Source organism: Sus scrofa, chromosome 12 (genome assembly GCF_000003025.6).
Source record: "Sus scrofa isolate TJ Tabasco breed Duroc chromosome 12, Sscrofa11.1, whole genome shotgun sequence".
Classification (NCBI taxonomy): Eukaryota; Metazoa; Chordata; class Mammalia; order Artiodactyla; family Suidae; genus Sus; species Sus scrofa.
In genome coordinates, this window is record NC_010454.4 from 54,662,471 (window position 1) to 54,683,116 (window position 20,646).

The window sequence follows — 20,646 nt, forward strand, 5'->3', positions numbered from 1 at the left end:
TGGGATTATCCCCTCACGTTTACAGATGAGAAAACTGAGGCTTAGAGAGACAAGTGACTTGCCCAAGGTCAAAGTGAGGAGCTGAGATTTATATTCAGGCCGTTTGGCTCCAGAGTCCACACTCTTAATCACAGCTATATTCCTTCCCACAAAATGCTGAAAAAGAAAAGAAAAAAAAATCTAGTTCCTGCTGTGATGCAACAGGATCAAAGGCATCTCTAGAGCCCTGGGACACAGGTTCAATCCCCAACCTGGCACAGTAAATTAAGGATCCAGCTTTGTCACAACTGTGTCTTGGAGCTGATCTGTGGCCAGGGAACTCCATATGCCATGAGGCAGCCTAAGAACAAACAAACAAACTAACAAATAAAATCTCCTATTTGGAGTTCCCATTGTGGCTCAGGGGGTTAAGGACCTGATGTTGTCTCTGTGAGGATACAGGTTCTATCCCTGGCCTCACTCAGTGGGCTGAGGAGGTAGTGTTGCCATAAGCTGTGGTGTAGATCACAAATGTGGCTCGGATCCAGCATTGCCATGGCTGTGGCATAAGCCACAACTGCGGCTCCAGTTTGACCTCTAGCCTGGGAACTTCCAAATGCCACGGGTGTGGCCATTAAAAAAAGTCTGTTTGCTAGAGTACATATGCTCCTTCTATAGATAGATGCTCCATGTACACACACACACACATACATATGTACATATGTTTGTGTATATGTATGGGTGGGTTCTATTGCTGACCATTGTTCTAGATGCTGGGGGTTGCAGAGAACAGTTCTTGACATGGGGAAATAATTTATACTCCATAGGAGGGTCACGGAACCATTGACAGATTTTTTTTCCTTTATCGGCTGCCCCCATGCCATGTGGAAGTTCCCATGCCAGGGATCAAGTCCACGCCCAGCTACAGCAACACTAGATCCTGAGAATTGAGCTTGTGCCTCCACAGGACAAGCCGGATCATTAACCCACTGTGCCACAGCAGGAACTCCTACACAGGTTATTTCAATATCCTGGGGAATTAAAATCCACGTGGGCCTGTCTTACAGCAAAGGACGGTGGACATGAGATCTTGGTTCTCTTTCTTGATCTGGGGGTGGTTCCACGGCTCTGTTCATTGAAAATTCATTAAGCGGTACATGTAGGGTTGGCATACTTTTCTGTATGTGTGCTGTACTTGGATAAAATTGACACTTGAAACATTTAAAAGGGAGCCAAGGGCCTTGACACTCAGAGCATGGAGCCAGGTTGGTTTTGACTTGCGTCTCAGGGGCTGATCCCCTCCCGCCCTGCCTGGGTGTCTCATCAACCACTGGCTCCATTCCCCAGACGCCACCTGTGCTGTCTGGTGATGTCAGCTTCTCTCAGGTGACTCCAGAAATTCGTTTCTTCCTTGGCACCTTCAGGAAGAAAGTGCCTGAAGATAAAATATATATATATAATTTTTTTTTTTTTCCTGAGAGAGCAAAGTTTGCGAAGTTGAGTTGGAGAAAGGGAGGTTCTCTTTGTGAACATTTTAGTGGATTTCCTTTCCTTCTCTCAGGATCAGTCTCTGTCTTGATATTGTGACAGTGACACAGATACACGGGGTGACTGATCATTTAAGAGAATGAGGCAGGGGCCGTTGCGTACAAACCCTTCTGCTCCAGAGAACCTCAGCATGCCTTCCCTGTGTTGGACGCGTTCCGGTAAAAATCCATTTCACCCCGTTTCAGGCATGCTTGGTTCAACAAAACACAAACTTCCATGGGACCGTCATTCGCTGGGCGGGTACTCAGCAGAGCCCCAAACATGAAGAAGTTAACTGGATTATTGTCCTTATTCCATGACAGTACAAATACCACAATTCGGCATAAGCAGACAGAGCGATTTTATTGAAACATCCAGGGCTTTTTTTTTTTTTTTTTTCCATAAATGATGTGTTCACTAACCACATATTTTTAGACGAATCTAAGCTAGGATGCATTTAGGGTCATTAGAATTTGGCAGTCCTTTTTAGTTTCAGAAACCCAAATTATGTCTCTAACAACCTGTGGTCTCAATAACATGTTAATTTAAAATATAAGATACATTTATATAATATCATAACTATACACATTAGGAAACATGCAGCCTGCCACTGCTTCAAATAAGACTTTCATGTTTTGCAATGTTTATTTTTAGAAGCAGAAGTGCCTGGCAATTTAATTTAAGCACAACAATTCAAACATTTGTTCCACTTAACTGTGATAAGATGTCATTCAATTTGACCGTTTTCTCATTTTGCCACTTGATTATCCCTTCAAACTGATTTTCCTATAGGTAGAAATTAGGAAATTTAGAAGAAAATATGTTTTAAAAATAACACAAAACAAAATTTTAAATTCATTTCTTCTGGGTTAAAATAAAAATGAAAATATGGGATAGTCACACATACTATCAATTTGTGTGTGTCACTAAAGAAAAAAAGTTTCTGGATTCTTGCATCAACAAAACTGTGGGCAACAAATTTACATTCTTTGTAGTCAAAGCCTTGTTTTCCTCTTTCTTCAGCTTCTTGTACTCTTACTCAATATGCTTCCTCTTTTTTTGGTCATCCTTAAGCTTGAGATGCTCATTTATACTAGCGTGTCAATGGTTGATATAGTTGTAACCTTTATCTCACTTAAAGATACAGGCATTATAACAGGCATCAGAAGCTGAAGCCAAAGGTATATAGTGAAGGGTGAGACAGCAGGTGGAAGGTTTACTTGGACCACAGCCTTGAAAAACCCACCCCAGAGATATTCACTGTGACAGATCTGGCAGCCATGAGCCCTAGCTAGCACATGGACACCTTGCCCAGGGCATCTGAGGGCAGGTGCCCAGAAACACTGACAAGGGCACGCCCAGCAAGGCCGGGAGCAGCATCTGTTTCCCAAACACCTTCTGAAGCCTTGGGCTCCTGGAAGTCATGTTGAGAGTGCTGACTGCCTTTTGCATACTTTTCTTCTCTGCGAATTCCAGGCGGGCTGCCGTGTATCTGCTCGTGGCCATGACTGACACAACCATACACAGGGCAAAAGAGCCCCACGCGAGGCTGTCAACAAAAGGCAGAGTTAGGAAAGGGTGTGGGGCTGATTCAGGTCTTCCTGCTGGGTGTCAGTCTGGTGAAAAACCAGCTCTGGGTTCTACCCAGTTTGGACCCGGACTTTCGCATCACAAATTTGAGAGAGTGGCCAATGTGGTGTTGTAGCCAAAGTGTTGATGGTTATGAGGATGGATCCCGGTGTCATTGCCCTGAGCTCGTGCTGGGGGTTTGCACCCATCTCTTAGTAACTGTGCCACCTCAGGCTGGCGACCTCCCCTTTTCGTATCAGTTTCCTCATCTGCAAAAGTGGAATAATAGCAATGCTGCACCCAACATGGTTGTGAGGAATTCAATGAATTAATGGGTGGGAAGTCCTCAGCATAGTAGCTACTAACATATGTTACTTTTTGTTCTTGCTGGCTGGAAGCCAGGACACTGGCCTTGGGCATTGTTATTTTTATACCCTTCTGTTCTGGAAGCCTGCTGCATTCTGAGTTGATGGTCTATTCTTTGCATCTTTCCCAGAACCTAGCAGAAGGGTTGCTGAGAAAGAACCTCTACAAGGGGGCATTTGTGTATGTTTCCCAGGTTAAATAGACGGCTCCATAGCCAATCATCTACCAAAATACCTACCAGCAGGTATGTTCCAACCCACTCCAGGGTTTCCAATCATCCTTAAACATGACTTGACAAGCCAGCATACCAAGATCAAGGAGAAAGGCCCAACAATAACCAGAAAAAAAGACTCTAAAGGAGAAAGATAACTCAAGGAACAGAAGAACACAGCAATAAAAAGAAAACATACACACAGGAGTTCCCGTTGTGTCTCAGTGGTTAATGAATCTGACTAGGAACCATGAAGTTGCAAGTTGATCCCTGGCCTTGCTCAGTGGGTTAAGGATCTGGCATTACTGTGAGCTGTGGTGTAGGTTGCAGACACAGCTCGGATCCTGCATTGCTGTGGCTGTGGCATAGGCTGGCGGCTGCAGCTCTGATTGGACCCCTAGCCTGGGAACTCCATATGCCACGGGAGCGGCCCTGGAAAAGGCAAAAAGACAAAAAAAAAAAAAAAAAAAAAAAAAAAAGAAAGAAAGAAAGAAAGAAAGAAAAAACACACACACACTCTCTCTCTTTTTTTCTTTGCTTTTTAGGGCTGCACCTATGGCATATGGAGGTTCCCAGGTTCCCAGGCTAGGGGTTGCATCAGAGCTGCAGCTGCTGGCCTACACCACAGCCACAGCAACTAGGGATCTGACCCACTTCTGTGACCTACACCATAGCTCATGGCAACGCCAGATCCTTAACCCACTGAGCAAGGCCAGAGATCAAACCCACATCCTTATGGATACTAGTTGGAAAAAGAACACACTGTGATTAATATCTTGAGGGGTATATGAGAAGATATTGCATCAATAAACAAGATAAGGATACATGAAAAAGGGACAACTAGAAAACAGGGAAAATCATTTGGAAATTCAAATAAAATCCAAAATAAGAATTCATTAGAAAGGTTAGAGGGCAATTAGAAAGTTTTGGAAATTCCAAAAAAGAGAAAGAGATGAAGACATAAGGGAAGCAGTAACATCTTGATAATTATTCCAAAGGGCCCAAAAATCTAAGTAATGGGAGTTCTCTAAAAGATAACAGAAGACTTAGGAATAGAAACAATCAAGGAAATAACACAGGCAAATTCTCAGAATTCGAGGCCATGAGTGTTCAGATCGAAGGCCTCACCAAGCACATGAGAGAACGAAGGAGAATGAAAGAAGATCCTTTTCAAGGGACTTTATCCTGGCATTTCAGAACATCAGCAATAGAGCAGAAGACAATAGATTACCTACTGTAGAACCTGAATCAGAATAGTATGGGACTCTCAATGGAAAAAAATATATTCTAGAAGAAATGACACACGCCTTCAGAATCCTAAAGGAAGATGATTTTCAGCAGAAAATTTTATATTCCACCACACTCTCGAACAAGATGGAACACTGAATAAATACATTTCTAGACGTTCAAGGACTAAAACGATGTATCGCTCATTGAACCTTTTCTTTGGAAGCTCCTATGGGGTGTGCGCCCACGAAACATGGATGCAAACCAAGTAAGATGATGATACAGGAGTTAGGACACAAGGAAACAAGGGACTCTGCTCCATTCCAGAGTGGAGCAGGAGGATGGAGGGCTCTGATGATGGAGCGGAGCAGGAAGAGGTAGGACTAAGAGACTTGAGTACCATTTTCTTTTTAAAAACTTCTTGCATATACATCTTTTATGAAAAATTAAGACATTCAAAGCAATAGGAAACAAAGGCAAACGAAATGATATTGGTAAGAAACAGACCGTTCTTCAGACTCCAGTGATGTTTGGGATTTGCTTTCATCCACAGCAATCGGACCTTAATATAAATTGGCCTTGGTTCCTGACCCACCCAACATCCATCGGAGCGGTTCTCTCAACTGTGTGCAGTGCTGGTGACAACACCTCAGAAGCAATGGCACCTGCTCAGAGGGGGGCGGCTGAAGGGATGCACAGGTGGAGGGAATGGTGTAAAGAAAAACGTTTATAACAATTAACTTCTTCAGATTGGGAAGATGAAAAAGAGTTCAAAGTCTGATGCATCCTGAAGCTTATGAACAGCTGTAGCACAGGCGTAGTCACCCTGGGCTAGGAGGAGGAGGAAAGTAACACAAGAGGTTAGGATGAAAAGTAAGTACATGTACGTATATTTTTAAGATGGAGCCGTGCTTCAGTGGCCCACATCAAAGAGAACCACTGGTCTTTATGAATGGCTGAGTCTTTCTCTTAAAGAGAGATCTGCTCTATTATGGCCCATCTGTCCATTAGAATCAGGGGCTGGGTCTCATCTCAGTCAGGTATTGAGTAGGCATTCTGACAGGACTTTCCCCCTTAAGCTGTGTTTAAGAAGATGATAGCAACTCTATCTCCATTTCTTGAGCACTTTGCTCCATGCCAAGAATATCATAAACATAATCCCTTTATATTCCCATAAAAGCACTTGAGGCAGGGAGCATCATTTTACAGATGAGGAAATGGGTCTACAGAAAGTTTCAGAAGTTAACCCAGAGTCACAAGAGTAGCAGGTGGCAGCGTTAGCATCTAGGTCAGCGAACCCACAAAACGTCTGTGCATCCCTGTTGGCCTTAGGGACTTGAGCACCACGGCCAGCCACTCACCAGTATGACCAGCCGTAGTCCCACGTCTGAGGCTTCCAGTCTTCAGGTCCGAGGTTCACCGTGATTTGGAAGATGGTTGTGTACATCATGTGGGCCACCATGGCGAGGAGCCCTGCACCAGGAAAGCTCGTGAGCCACGGCGAAGAATGCAGTTTCTCGACGGTGCAGGAGGTGGATTTCAGGAGCCCCTAGCATCCTCCTGGAGCCCACCCGAGTAGCCCAAGTTCTACCTGTACAGTAATTTCTCAGGGCCACCAGTCCACACAGTGGCATATTTTGCCAAGTCATCCCGCCCATGGCCACCTCTTTCTGTTGTATCATGTCTCGGGGTTCCGATGCATAGCCCTCTTTCCCAGCACAGACGAGAGGTCCTTGGCTGCATTCAGCCTGGAGCCATACGTTCCTCTGTGCTGTCAAGTTATTCTTTTCTTTGTCTTTTTAGAGCCGCATCTGCAGCACACGGAGGTTCCCGGGCTAGGGGTCCAATCGGAGCTACCGCTGCTGGCCTACACCGCAGTCCCAGTCATGCCATAGCTGAGCCACATTTGCAACCTACACCACAGCTCCCAGCAATGCTGGATCCTGAACCCCCTGAGTGAGGCCAGGGATTGAACCTGCATCCTCATGGATACTAGTCAGGTACGTTAACCACTGAGCCACAGTGGGAACTCCATGTTATTCTTTTTAATGAGAATTGTTTGCTAACGCTTCAAAACTTTGCATAAAATTCTGAATACGTTCTGGCCAGACTAGACTCGCTGGCAATAAGTAGTGGGAACTGAAGTCAGCTGCCAATGTGATTTTCTGTCATTTGGAAGTGAATTGACTTTTTTGCCTGGAGACCAGAGGAAAATTTTTCTGTAATAGTTTTAGTGGGATAGGCCTAGGGATTGAAGGTACTGTGTCAATTTTTGCAGGTATTTGCAAGGAGCTTTCTTTCTTTTTTTCTTTCTTTTTCTTCTCTTTACAGCCGCACCTGCAGCACAGGGAGGTTTCTGGGCCAGGGGTTGAATTGGAGCTGCAGCTGAGGCCTACACCATAGCCATGGCAACACTGAATCCAAACCATAACTGTGATCTACCCCAAAGTTTGTGGCAATGCCAGAGTCTTAGCCCACTGAATGAGGCCACAGATCAAACCTGCATCCTCACAGAGACAACCTCAGATCCTTAACCTGCTGAGCCACAGTGGGAACTCCTGAAGGAAGTTTTCTATATATAGATATTGGTCTCTTGTTCAAGAAAGTTCCCTTGAATTTTACTTTTAAATATTAGCTATTTTATTGTTTCATCTTTCTTTTTCAGGGACTCCCATTAAACCTAGGTTTTAATCTAATAATTGTCTGGCAAGCAGTGAGCACTAGGGATTGGCTTCAGTAGTTCAAATAGAAATTAGTTTTTAGTGGAGAGGCCATGATTTGCATATGAAGGGGCATGTTTAAAGTTCTTATGATGTGTCTGCACTTATAAGTCCTTAAACAGGAGTTCCCACTGTGGCTCAGCGGGTTAAGAACATGACCCAGTGTCTGTGAGGACGCAGGTTTGATCCCTGGCCTTGCTCAGTGGATTAGGATTAAGGATCCAGCATCGCCACAAGCTGTGGGGTGAGGCTTGGATCTGGTGTTGCTGTGGCTGTGGTGTAGGCTGGCAGCTACAGCTCCAATTGGACCCCTAGCGTGGGAACCTCCATATGCTGTGGGTACGGCCCTAGAAAGACAATAAATAAATAAATAAATAAATAAATAAATCCTTAAACAATTCCACCTGAAGTCACATTCAGAGACATCCAGAAAGAGACCTACTCATGATGAGAGAGGAGGGGATGCTGGGGAGACAAGGGGAGGAGTCGTCTGGCCTCTTTGCTATAAAGACCCAGAACTGGGATTTTATCATCTTATTCACTGATGATAAGACGTGGGGAAAAAACATTTTTTAAAATAATTTTTTAGAAAAGGAGTTCCCTGGTGGCCTAATGGTTAAGGACCCAGCATTATCACTGCTGTGGCTCAGGTCACTGCTGTGGCACAGGTTCCATCCCTGGCCTAGGAAATTCAAGGGCACAGCCAAAAACAAACAAACGAACAAACAAGAAACCTTGGGGTGGATGCATCACTCCCATCAAGCACAGAAGTGACTGGGTTGATCCACTACGAACTTGGTGTATCCAGCCAGAGAAATGAAGGAGGTTGTACGTTCAGGGTTTTTTCCTTGGTGGAAAGGCCCACCCGGGAGACCAAATAAAGTTGTTCTGAAAGTGACTTGGAGAGCCCACAAGTAAAATAAAAAAGAGATTCTTTACTCATGAGGGATATTTACCCCCAACTTGGGTAATAATTTTTAACAAGTCACCATTTTTTGCGTACTTGCTATAGCCCATGAGCCTTCTTATTTAGTCATCACCAGAGCCTTTGAGATAGCTAGTTTAGAGAAGTTAAGTCACCTGCCCAGGGTCACGCAGCCCTTAGGTGGGAGAGATCTGAACCCAGGCAAGATTTGTGACAGACGCATTCCTGACCACTGTTCTAAGTCAGGAGATCTCTATTCTCACAGCCAGTGGACGCCGCCCTGCCACCTTCCCAGGGTTGTGATAAAGACGCGCGGAAATATTTTATTCTCCATTTGTGCCTATCCCTTTTTTTCTCATCCATCAGCCATTGCTTCCACCTATGGGATTAACGTAGTAGCTTCTCCAGTGGGCCGTTGTCCTGCCGAACTGGCCAATGACAGGAGGAGCCAACCTGGAGCTTTGCCTCTCTGCCTTTGGGGCAGCCTGTGGGGAATTTGCCTGTTCTGAGGATGCTCTGGGAGAGTACCTGCAAGCGCCATGAGGATGGCTACAGAGGCATCCACCTTGAGCCAGTGGAAACCAGAGCTGTGATAACTCACTCTGGAGCCCAGGAGGATGGTGCTTGTCAACGTCAGAAGGATATTCAGGACCTCTGCCCCAATGGACAGCCACAAAACACCTGCAAAATGTAGGGAAGACTGAGACGGTGGGAACCTAGAATTCAGAAGGAGCAGGACGTTCAGTCCTTTGATGTAGTTCATTTCCAAACCAAACCAACCAACCAACCAACAAAAAGCATCATGGGAGGGTGGGGAAACTGCAGATACTCCTGCTGAGTCTTGGAAAGTTGACAGTGAAAGGGGGCTCCTGGGACTTGAAAGTAAAAATTGTCATTGCCTAGAAGGAAAAAAAAAACAACTAAGCAAAACTCGGATGCGAAAACTTGAGAGATACTAGGCGTCTCCATTCCTTGGTTCAAAAGTGAATGAGTTGTTTTGATTCCACCAGAAGACACTGTCCTTTAAAGGAGACGATGAATTTACTCAAGGTGGGGCAGAGGAGTCTGAGAGTTTAAGAGATTCGAGGTGCCAAAACCTCACTTGTTTCTTTGTGAGCCTAGGATTTACCCTCTGGATGGACCCCATCTGTAGCTTCAAGGAATGGTGTTGGATGTGGAAGGGAATGACAAGGGGACAGGGAGAGAAATGAATATTTGCAAAAGGGCTCTTCTAAGGGACACGACAATGAATGAAACAGATGCAGTCCAGGACATCATAAAAGGTGTATTCCTCCTGGGAAAAGAGATACTAAGAAATTAAGTACTAACTCGATGAGTGTTATAATAGAGAAGAAAACATGCTGTAGGCAGTGACGAGCTCGTCTCATATTTTTCCTACTCTGTGTTCACTTTTCATCATAGCCTGAAATCAACCATGGTCCGAATATTTACACCATCGAAAGTGGCAAACACACCAATCAGGGCTTCCCCTCCCCCCTGCAAAGTTGGTCATGGAGCATGTTCTAGCATTATTTACTATAGGGCACGTGAAAAGAGCTCGTAGCTCTGGCTTTGGGGTTCAACTTCATGGAAAAACCACAAAAACTCTTTTATCTCTTTCCCCCGACTCTAACCAAAACCATAGAGATTGTCCAAATTGCGAGGAGGGCTGGTAGACAGAATCTGAGGAAAGTACTTACCTTGTTCTTCGGCTGGTACTACACTCTGGAAACTCCTACACCTTTCATCTAGAAGGAAAAGAGAAGAGAATCCCAAGTAGTGTGACCTTGACACACTGTCCTCTAGTCCCTGACGTGTATTTGGGTTATTCTGGACAAGGCTTGGGGAGTGTGGCTTTATTGTTCCTGGACAGGGGGCTGCCCCTCCCTACGGGAGCTTGCTATAGTCCTTCCCCAGTGAATCGGGGGGGGGGGCACGTGCCTTTCTTTGGCCAGGGATTGGGATTGGCCATGAGGTGGGCCACTTCCCGTTGGAAGCTTTAGAAGCCAGTTTTTGTCTAAAGGTTTTCATTCTCTTGCCTCTGTGATCACAGAAGCATATGTCCAGATGGAGTCTGTCTGTCTGCATTTCGAGTGGCTCCAGCGAGGGGATGCCCCTTGCCCTCCTGAAAATACAAACAGAGCTAGAAATGAATTTGCTGGTTTAGACCTCTGGGATTTGGGAGTTATATGCTATTGCAGCACAACCTAGCCCATCCGGTCTGACGCTGCCAGCCTTAGATCAGGGATACTCCACTTCACAAACCGCGCCCGTTAGGATGTGAGTCTCAAATCATTTGTTTCTGGCTAGAGGGAAAGTAACAACGTTTGCAATAATCTTAAAAATAAATTAGGAGTTTCGTCGTGGCTCAGTGGTTAATGAATCCGACAAGGAACCATGGGGTGAGGGTTCAATCCCTGGCCTCGCTCATTGGGTTAAGGATCCGGTGTTGCCAGGAGCTGTGGTGTAGGTCGCAGATGTGGCTCAGATCCCAAGTTGCTGTGGCTCTGGTGTAGGCCGGCGGCTACAGCTCTGGTTAGAACCCTAGCCTGGGAACCTCCATGTGCCACAAGAGCAGCCCAAGAAAAGGAAAAAAAAAAAATTAGAACAGATTCAGAACTCTCTCTGCTACTTGGTGAGCCAGTGACTTGCACGCCATCCTGCTTTCTGGAGGGGACAGGAAGGGAAGGGGTTATTGCGTGTGTACTGGGTGCTGGGCAGAAACCTCCCGCAGACCGTTCAGTGCTCCTGGGAATGCGCTTGGCCTGTATCATCTGTGCTGTCGCACATACTGGCTAGGAAGTCTTGCTGCCCAAATGCGTAGTCCCTTTGAAGAGATCACGTGCTTAAGTGGCTGCTTAGTGTGGGGATGTAACCAAATTCTGGTTTGGGGGTGAGTGACAGATGGAGGGTTGGGACCATGGCAGACTGCAGGTTTGGCCTTAAAAAGAAAAGAAAAAAAAAGACTGGCTTCTGTGCCTGTTCCGTCACAATCAGGAATCACAGGAAATTTCTCGACCTCTCTGAGTCTTGCTTTCTCCAGCAGCGATACGGGTATCATCACAGTCCTCCGATGAGAAAGTTGCAAAAGTGTGTTGTGAACTGCTTTACCCTTTTGATGACTTTCGTTATTGATAAAGGCAGGGACAGACCTCCGTCACTGACAGATTTGGAGGCCAGGTTCAAACCAGGTGGTGGAGTCCGGAATTGAAAGTGGGTTTTCTCACCGGAGACCCTGAACCTTTTCCCACATCACCACCTGCAGTCTTTCTACTTACCACGGAGGACTGAGGGTCTATCCTGTCCTTACTGCCACACAGGGCTGCCTTGTCGCACAGAATGGGGAGGAGGACAGGTACAGAGCCAGGGGCAGAGCAAAGCGAGAACGGAGGCCAGCCAGGGGATTAAGAGAATTCACAATGGCTTAGAAGGGCGAGTTTAGCCTGGGCGAACAGTCAGACGCCTTGATTAAATGAATCCTCAGAAATGATGTTCCTTTTGGATAAGGCCAGCAGGATTAAAAAGAAAAATCTTTATAAATCCCATGAAGCCAGAAAGGCGGGTGTTAACACAGCTCCACAGAGGTTCACCAGCCAAGCGGTGCAGCCGGCCAGCCCGGGAAACGGGGTCAGTCCTAGGGACCGACTCTGTCACTCGTCTGCTTGGCCTCCCCCTTCCCAGCTATGAGGCGTCCAGGACCCTCTGTCCTTGAACTTTCTGAGTTTAGCAGAACCGCATAGAATTGGAAATCAATACATTTTGTGGTCTAATTCATTCGTCCAAGGAAAAACATTTAGTCAAAGCACTGCCACAACTTGGAGGCTCCCTTCCCTCCCCGCTTCCTTCCTCCCTTCCCTCCCCCCTTCCTGCCTTCCATATCCATTGCATGCAGAAGTTTCCAGGCCAGGGATCAAACCCGAGCCACAGCATCGACAATGCCAGATCCTTCACCGACTGAACCACCAGAAATTCCCAGGAATTTTTGTTTCAAACATTCACTTCAGAGGATGCTTTCTTCTTTCAAAAGCATTAGGAACAACTAATGCCTTTTACAGCAACATGGATGGACCTAGAGGTTATCAAACTAAGTGAAGTCAGAGAACGACAATTATCATGTGATATCGCTTATATGTGGGATCTAATTTAAAAATGACAAAAGAACTTATTTACAAAACAGAAACCGACTCACAGATTTCAAAACCAAACTTATGGTTACCAAAGGGGAAACGTGGAGGCGGAGACCTGACTAGTATCTTTGAGGATGCAAGTTCCATCCCTGGCCTCGCGCAGTGAGTTAAGGATCCGGCGTTGCCCTGGGCTGTGGTGTAAGTCACAGATGAGGCTTGGATCCTGCATTTTTGTGACCGTGGCCGTGGCTGTGGCCAGCAGCTGCAGCTCCGATTGGACCCCTACCCTGGGAACCTCCATATGCTGCAGGTGTGGCCCTTTAAAAAAAAAAAAAACAGGAGTTCCCGTCGTGGTGCAGTGGTTAACGAATCCCACTAGGAACCATGAGGTTGCAGGTTCGGTCCCTGCCCTTGCTCAGTGGGTTAACTATCCGGCGTTGCCGTGAGCTGTGGTGTAGGTTGCAGACGCGGCTCGGATCCCGCGTTGCTGTGGCTCTGGCGTAGGCCGGTGGCTACAGCTCCGATTCAACCCCTAGCCTGGGAACCTCCATATGCCGCAGGAGCGGCCCAAGAAATAGCAACAACAACAACAACAACAAAAAAGACCAAAAAAAAAGACAAAAAAAAAAAAAAAAAAAAAAAACAAGGAATGTAGATTTCTAGACCCCATCCCAGATCTGTGGAATCAGAATCTCCAGGGCTGGGTATTTGGATTTTTACAAATTCCTGGCTGGTTGAGATGCACACCATTTGATAACCGGTGGGAGGCTTGTAGACAGACACCTGCGGAAATAGAAGCAGATGGGGACATGCAAAGGGAGGGGAGGTCCTCAGGCCCTTTGCCTGTGGGTGTGGTGAGCGTATTTTCCAAACCAAAAGCCTGAGACCATCTTGGGGACCCTTCTGGATGCAGGCTCACGAGCCTCCTGTGTCTATGAGGGTACAGAGAGTGGACTTCTAGAAAGATAATGCGTGTCCCATAAGAGCGGGGTGGGGGAGGCCCTTCCTGTAGCCTTGGCTCCAGGCCCCCCTGCAGTGTCCTCACCACACTTAAAGCGAAGCCCATGAGCACTGGCCTGGACACATGGCTGGGTCAGCCTTGGCACTGCCTCTCTGCCTCTCAGAGGATTGCTACTTGTTGCCTTTTAGTTAGACCTCAGGAATAAACAACTACTGCCCTGCGTATGGAAAAAGAAAGGCAATTAGAAACTCTAGGAAAATAAAAAATCAATAAGAAAGTAACAAGCCTGAGGTCAGGACAGGGATGGTTGGGGGGTCCATCTCCTCTCCACCCTGAAGGCTGTGTTTTCCCAGCAGGAAGGGAAGTGCATCCTCACCCCAAGCACGGGGTTGGGGTCCGAGCCAGGCTGCCTCACACTGGGGAGCCCAGTTCCTCCCTTGTGAATTCCTCCCAGGGTAAATACACCCTTTTCTGAAATAAGTCCTTCAAATTCTAACTTCCCCTTGCCTCTCCTCTTCCCTCACCATCACCCAGTCCAGCCCACAGAAGCTCCAAAGATGCCCAGCTGGGGCTGAGTAACACGGTGGGGGGAGAAAATGGGCTTGTTGCTGTGTGACCTGAAATTCTCAGGTCTCAGCTTCCTCATTGTGAGTTGAGGAAATGCTGTTTATGTTACTGGGTTGTTCCAAGCCTTGCCTGAGATAAAGGTCTGACTTGTAAATGATTTTCCTTCTGGTAGATGCTCCGTAAAGGGGGTTCCCTTCCCACCCGTGCAGGGATGCTGATGAGCGTTGAGTGGGGACCCTTGAGAGTCTCCAGGGGTGGCGTGACAAAAATAAAGGGTAGATGCTCATGGGTGATAAACACTCGCCATGTATCTGGCGCTGTTGCCGAAGTTTTATGTGAATCCTGTTGTCTCATCTTTAGGGTAATAGATGGGTACGACCATTGTTCCCATTCTATAGATGAGAAAACCGAGGCTCAGAGGGGAGGAGGGCCCCGCTTGAGGAGGCACGGGTGATCCGCAGCAGAGCTGGGGTTCAAACTCGATAGCCTGGTGCCGGAGCTCCTGCTCGTGGCCGCAGTCCCGCGCCCATCACCCCAGGACCCGAGGGCCGTGCTCACCTGCGCTGCCGAGGCTCTGCTCGCACGACTGCCAGAGCCCCACGTGGAACCTGCGCTGGATGAACTTGTCGTCCCCCATCTCCCAAATGTACTGGACGGCCTGGCTCCCGTTATCGCCGCTGCCACTGCTGTAGTGGATGCAGTGCGACCCCCCGGGGTGGCCCTGGCACAGAGGCTTTGCCACCCGCCGGGTCCCCTCACACCAGTAGCTGCTGCCCACGGCCGTGAGGGAGAAGGTGAGGGCGAGGCAGACGGGGAGGAGGGCCAGCGCCTGCTGCCACCTGGCCCGGTCCATGGCTGAGTGCGGCGCGGCGGCAGGATGAGCAGCGGGGGCCCCTTCCCACCTCGTCCTGGTACCCGCCCCTCCCCGCCCACCATCTGGCATCCTTGCATCTTCCCTCACATCCCCTGGGGAACCAGTGCACGCCAGCATGTGGCATCCCGAGGAGCGGGCACAGAGCTGGGCCGTGCTCCCTTCAACACTGTGGGCCCCCAGTCCTCCCTCCCCAGAGCGTGGAGGTGCTGCGGAGGGTGCTGGTGTTCTGTTTTTATTCTCTTAATTGTGGTGAAACACTCGTAATATGGAATTTACCATCTTAACCATTTCTGTTTTGGCCACGCCCACCACCTGTGGAAGTTCCCAGGCCAGGAAATGAACCCGCGTCACAGGAGCGACCCAAACTGCTGCAGTGACGCCAGATCCTTAACCCACTCACCACAAGTGAACTCCCACCATCTTAACCATTTTTAATTTGTATGTGTGTGTGTGTGTGTCTTTTTGTCTCTTCTAGAGCTGGACCCGCGGCATATGGAGGTTCCTAGGCTAGGGGTCTAGTGGGAGCTGTAGCTGCTGGCCTACACCGCAGCTCACAGCAACACCAGATCCTTAACCCGCTGATCGAGGCCAGGGATTGAACCCTCGACCTCATGGTTCCTAGTCAGATTTGTTAACCACTGTGCCACAACGGGAACTCCTGGAGCACGCAGGTTGTTGATCCTGTGTTAGGCACCTCCGAAGACCCCCCCCGCCCAGCTAAATGGAGAATCTGCCAGCCTGGGCAGGTGGGAGGGAAACCCAGCATCGTTTGGGTCAGTACCACGCTGTCTGTACTCCTTTGCTGGCAAAGACCAGGGCTGTGTTAGGTGCTGTGTGCAGCCTGTGAGCCGCGTCTCCTGCTTGCCGGCCGGTCCTGTGGGAAGAGGTGTTCCCTCGTTTTATCACTAGATGGCAACCTTCCAACGGGTGGGGAGGTCCTGGGTAGCCCCCCAACTCTTGTCCCTTCAGAAAAAGGAGGTTTTTGAGCAAAAGTTCCGAGAGGTTAGAGTATTCTTACCCAGAGGCACTGTCCTTGCCAGCAGGCAACTTGGGAGACAGTCTGCAGCCTGCCGTGGAGGCTAACTTCCCGCCTGCATCAGAGGATCAGGGCCGTCGTCACACGGGCAGTTTTTCCCTCTCGGCCACTCCATCCCGCTCTCTGCTGTCCCAAAGAGGCGACCGCATCGATTGCAGGTCGCATCATGACGTGAGTCCATTTTGGGGGTCTGGGCTCATTATGAGTGTTTTACTGTTAAGGTTTAAAATCTTGCCACATGGGATTTTTTTGGTTTTGTTGTTTTTTCAGATTTCCAAGACTTTTCATTAAATGATGCTCCCTTGTTTTCCCCCCACTGTTCAGAATTCACTCACTTGGGTAAGTTAACCAAGAGGAGCTACTCTGGTTCAATTTACGGAAACAAAAACACAACGAACCTAAATGGAAACGTGGTCTTACTGTTTGCTGACCTGCCTTTCATCCAATCAGGACATCCCCTGCCTGGGCCTCCAGTTCAGGAGGCTGGAAAGAGCTGGAAGGGGATGCTGGGAGTGGGGAGCAGGACACGGGGCCGTGGGTAAGAAGGGCCAAGCAGAGTTTTCAGAGGCACGGTACGGAGCCTTCTAGAGACAAGCAACTCAGCTAGAGGGTTACAGTCAAATATGGCCCCTTACCAAGTAGCTGTGGTCAGGCGACTGGTCAGAAGACCCGAGCATCCCAGCTCTGCAGTGTACTTGCTGTGTAGCCTTGGGCGAGCCACCTAACCTCTCTGATTCCCAGTGTCTCAGCTCTCCATGGAGAAATGATCAAACCCTTACAGAGTTATCCTGAGGGTTATCAATGTAGGGCAAAAAGATTTTGAAAATGTGAGTTGTGGTGAGGAAGTACCCACACATTTTGTTGTACAGCAGAAATGATCAGAACGCTGTAAATAAAACTTGAAAAAATGCAGGGAAAAAAAGACAGTACACACGCATGAGTTAGCAGTGATGGATCATGGGTTCTGTCAAAGGCCCTGCCAGGTGGGCTGGGCGACCTTTGTGGACAAAGAGTGACATCCAGCAGCATGCACACTTTCTAACTTTTCAACACATGGTCTTGCTGTTGTGTAGATGGAACTCGAGTCACTGAGTGGGGTTTTGCTTCAGGCCCTGGGTGGGGAGCCGGTCTCTCTGGGGCTGGGCGGCTGTCCTCCGTCTACATGTCCGCGGAAAACAGGGCCCAGAGGAGGCCCTGCCTTTGTGGCTACGCTCAGCCTGGCCTGGACAAGCTCAAAGCCTTAGTAAGAAATGCCCCCCCCGCCTTATTAGGATGCCCATCTCAGACGTGGCCGGGGGGCCCATCCCCGGCCACCAGTCCTCAGCGGCTGGATCCCAGGCCTGTCCCACCCTGATCCTGTGCAGAGAGCAGGACTTTGGGGGTGGAACCCACAGACTGCCTTGCCTTCCTCCCAGAGCAGCCTCTGCGGAGGAAGTCCCAGGAGCACAGCTGACTTGGGGGAGGTCTGGGAAAAATCTCCCTGCCCCTGGGCGGAGGGGGGGTGGGGGTGGGGGTTGATCCACCGCCCATGAGACACTTGCGAGATGCAGTAGATGCCTCTCGACTGGGGCAGCCGCTCTGGGCGCGGCGGCGTGCAGGGGGTTTGTGCAAACATTTTCTGGCTGTAGGGACAGGAATGCAAGAGGGGGCAGCCTGGGGTACTTCTTGGACTGTTGGCGCGATGTGCCGGCACTTGTGACCGCGGCGACGGGAAGATGAAGATGAGGCCGGAACGGAGCCGGGCGGGGCCCGGGAGGAAGCGAGCGGGGCTCTTGCCTGAAGCCCACGGGCTGCCCGCGGGCATCCCTGCCGCCTGGGGGGCCAGGCCTCTCCCCTCCCCGAGGAAGCGTGCTCCCCGGACTCCTGTGAGGCCCTTCATGGCCCTGCTGTTTCTGGTTTCCATCAAGCAAGTAAGAGCCGTTTATATTGTTACTGTTATTGTTATCAGTTGTCTGTATTTTCTGATTCTAGAAGCACTTCAGGCCTCTTGTAGGCAATCTGGAAAATATACAACAGTATTAAGATAAGAATGATCACCCCTAACCCGACCATTCAGAGGTAATCACTGTTAATATTTTGGCATATTTTCTTCATATACTTTTTCTATGCATTTTTTTTTTTTAACACAGCTGGAATTAGGATGCAGAACACATTTTGGATCCTGGTCTCCTGTTTACATCATATTATACGCATCTTTCCATGTTAGCTTGAACTCTGCAAATAGCATTTAAAATTCCTGCATATCTCCTCCTGTCCGTTTCATCATTCTTTCGGGTTTGCGTATTTAGGTTGAACGGGTGGATCCTTTTATTTTCTTCCTTCCTCCCTTTTTTTCTTCTTTCCTGTTAAAAAATACAGAATGCTCATTGTTTTAAAAAATAAGCTTATAAAATCTGGAGTTCCCGTCGTGGCCCAGCGGAAACGACTCCGACTAGGAACCATGAGGTTGGGGGTTCTATCCCTGCCCTCGCTCCGTGGGTTAAGGATCCAGCGTTGCCATGAGCTGTAGTGTAGGTCGCAGATGCGGCTCAGATCCCAAGTTGCTGTGGCTGTGGTGTAGACCGGCAGCTGTAGCCCCAATTGGACACCTAGCCTGGGAACCTCCGTATGCCGCAGGTGTGGCCCTAAAAAGCAAAAAGAAAAAAAAAAAGAAAAAAAAAAAAAGAAACTTATAAACCCCAAAGAGGTATAAAGATAAACTACAAATCACTGTACTCTCTCCACCCAGAGCTCACCCTTACATTTTTTTTACCTTATACTTACAGACGCTTTTGTACCATTTATTTACATAAAGCTTGAAAAAAAAATCACCTCATGCTATAACATGCTATACATATTTTCTTGCTTTTTTCCTAGCAAAATACATGAATAACACAAGCTAACATTTTTATTGAGCCCTTACTATGCACCAGGTCTGGTGCCCTCCTATTATCTCACTTCATGCTCTAGCAACCCTGGGAGGGAGGGTCTCCTGTGAGTCCCATTTTACAGGAGGTTGAACTCTTTCTGCGTCTCTAACTGGAGCTGCCCGGCATGGTGTTTAAGGGCTTCAGGAATGTAACAAAACACGTGTGACCATTCCCTTTAGGGGGGCATGCTGACAGTTTGTTCTAGTCTTATCCAAGGAGGCGAGACCTTTGCCCCTTTTCGAGGTTCGGCTTTTATTCTGGGCCATGATGCGAAGGAGCTTCAGTTCCCTTCCTCTGAAGCAGGAAAGGTCTTGAGAAATGCTTCTCTTCTCCTTTGGTCTGTGGGCAGAGCGCATCTTGATTTGCAGCCGCCAAATTCTGCATCCCTTTTGCCTCCAGTGTCTCTGAGGTCAAATTGTCTATTAGATGCAAACAAGCACTGCAGCACTTGGCATCTAGCATAAACCATCTTGCCCAAACCTCATGAGGAGCCTCGGAGAAAGGTATTGTTACTGAACCCATTTAACAGACAGGGAAGTTAAGATGCACAGGAGCCAGGTGATCGCCGCCGTGCAGCTTGGGAGCAGTGGGGCCGGCGTGCCTACCCCCAGGGTATTTGAAGTCCTGTGTTCTTTCTTCCCTAGCGTTCCTCTTCCTCGGAAGCTGCTGACACCTGAACATTTCTGTTACAACAGCAGGCTCTGCCGTGCCTCGGGCCGGCTTATAATGCTGACAAAGCCACACCCTGGTATTTCCATCGTCCGTACTGTGCCTGTGAGCAGTGTCCCCTCCCCGCCTCTGCCACCCGGTCTGTCTCCAGAACCTCCCCCTCTGTGCTGAGGTGCGTGTATCCAGTCCCGATGCCCCTTCCTCTTGGTGATCCGTCTTAAACACCATCTTCTCTCTCCAGATGTTTATGGGATGAGGCGTTCCGTAGATTTCCATGATGAGTTGTGCCTGGATATGAGTGACCGTGGCGTGTTTCTTGGCAGGAAGTCTTCATAAAATTCACTTAATGAGGAATTCTCACGGATAGTTTAGTTTCCAAATTCCAGCTGGGGAAACGGTGCCATCTTTTCACTCCCCCTCCCCCAACTCATTTATGTTAATTAGTAATTGCTCCGGCATCAAAAAACATCAACTCTCCAAGGCTCTTTGAGAAGCAAAATGTGTGGCTCTTTCATATATGGCTGATGGGAATGTAAAAAGGTGCATATTTTTAAATTAAAACAAAAAAAAATTTGTTTTGGTTCGGATAGTCTGGCAGTACATTGCCTATGACCCAGAAATTCCAATTCGAAGAATTTCTCCTAAGAAAATAAAGATGCGCTCAAATGTTTAGCAGTGACTGTTTTCATTAGGGCATCATTTATATTTGCAAACATCTAAAACAATGTAGATGTTATGTACTAGAGTTAAAAAATCATATCACATTCGTCCACGGAAAATTAAATGGATACTCTTGAAATGGTGTTTTAAAAGTGTCATTCTTGAAACGGAAATATATTCCCAATATATCGTCCAGTGAAGCAGAAGATTTAACCTCTTGGGTTACAATTCAAAAGAGAAGAAAGAAAAAGGATGGATGTGAGGGCAGAGAGAAGCTTCTGGAAGGAGATGGTTGTGTCTGAGTAAAAAGATTAAGATC

The 20,646-nt window shown here is 47.9% G+C and overlaps 2 protein-coding genes across 5 annotated transcripts in view; one reads left to right on the forward strand and one right to left on the reverse strand.

Annotated features, from left to right (window-relative positions):
* GSG1L2 (GSG1 like 2) lies at positions 1,930-15,032 on the reverse strand. Its single transcript, XM_013981324.2, is given in 6 exon segments — positions 1,930-2,952; positions 2,955-3,055; positions 6,241-6,352; positions 9,053-9,205; positions 10,225-10,272; positions 14,738-15,032. Coding segments are annotated over 6 exon segments (864 nt in total). The 3' UTR covers positions 1,930-2,797.
* Positions 17,577-20,646, forward strand: part of GLP2R (glucagon like peptide 2 receptor) — a 67,292-nt gene continuing 64,222 nt past the window's right edge. For 2 of the 4 annotated variants that reach the window (XM_021066116.1, XM_021066117.1), the window contains exon 1: positions 17,585-17,999. In XM_021066116.1, the coding sequence (XP_020921775.1) occupies positions 17,805-17,999 (195 nt within the window). In that variant the 5' untranslated portion in view covers positions 17,585-17,804. 4 annotated transcript variants of the gene reach the window in all.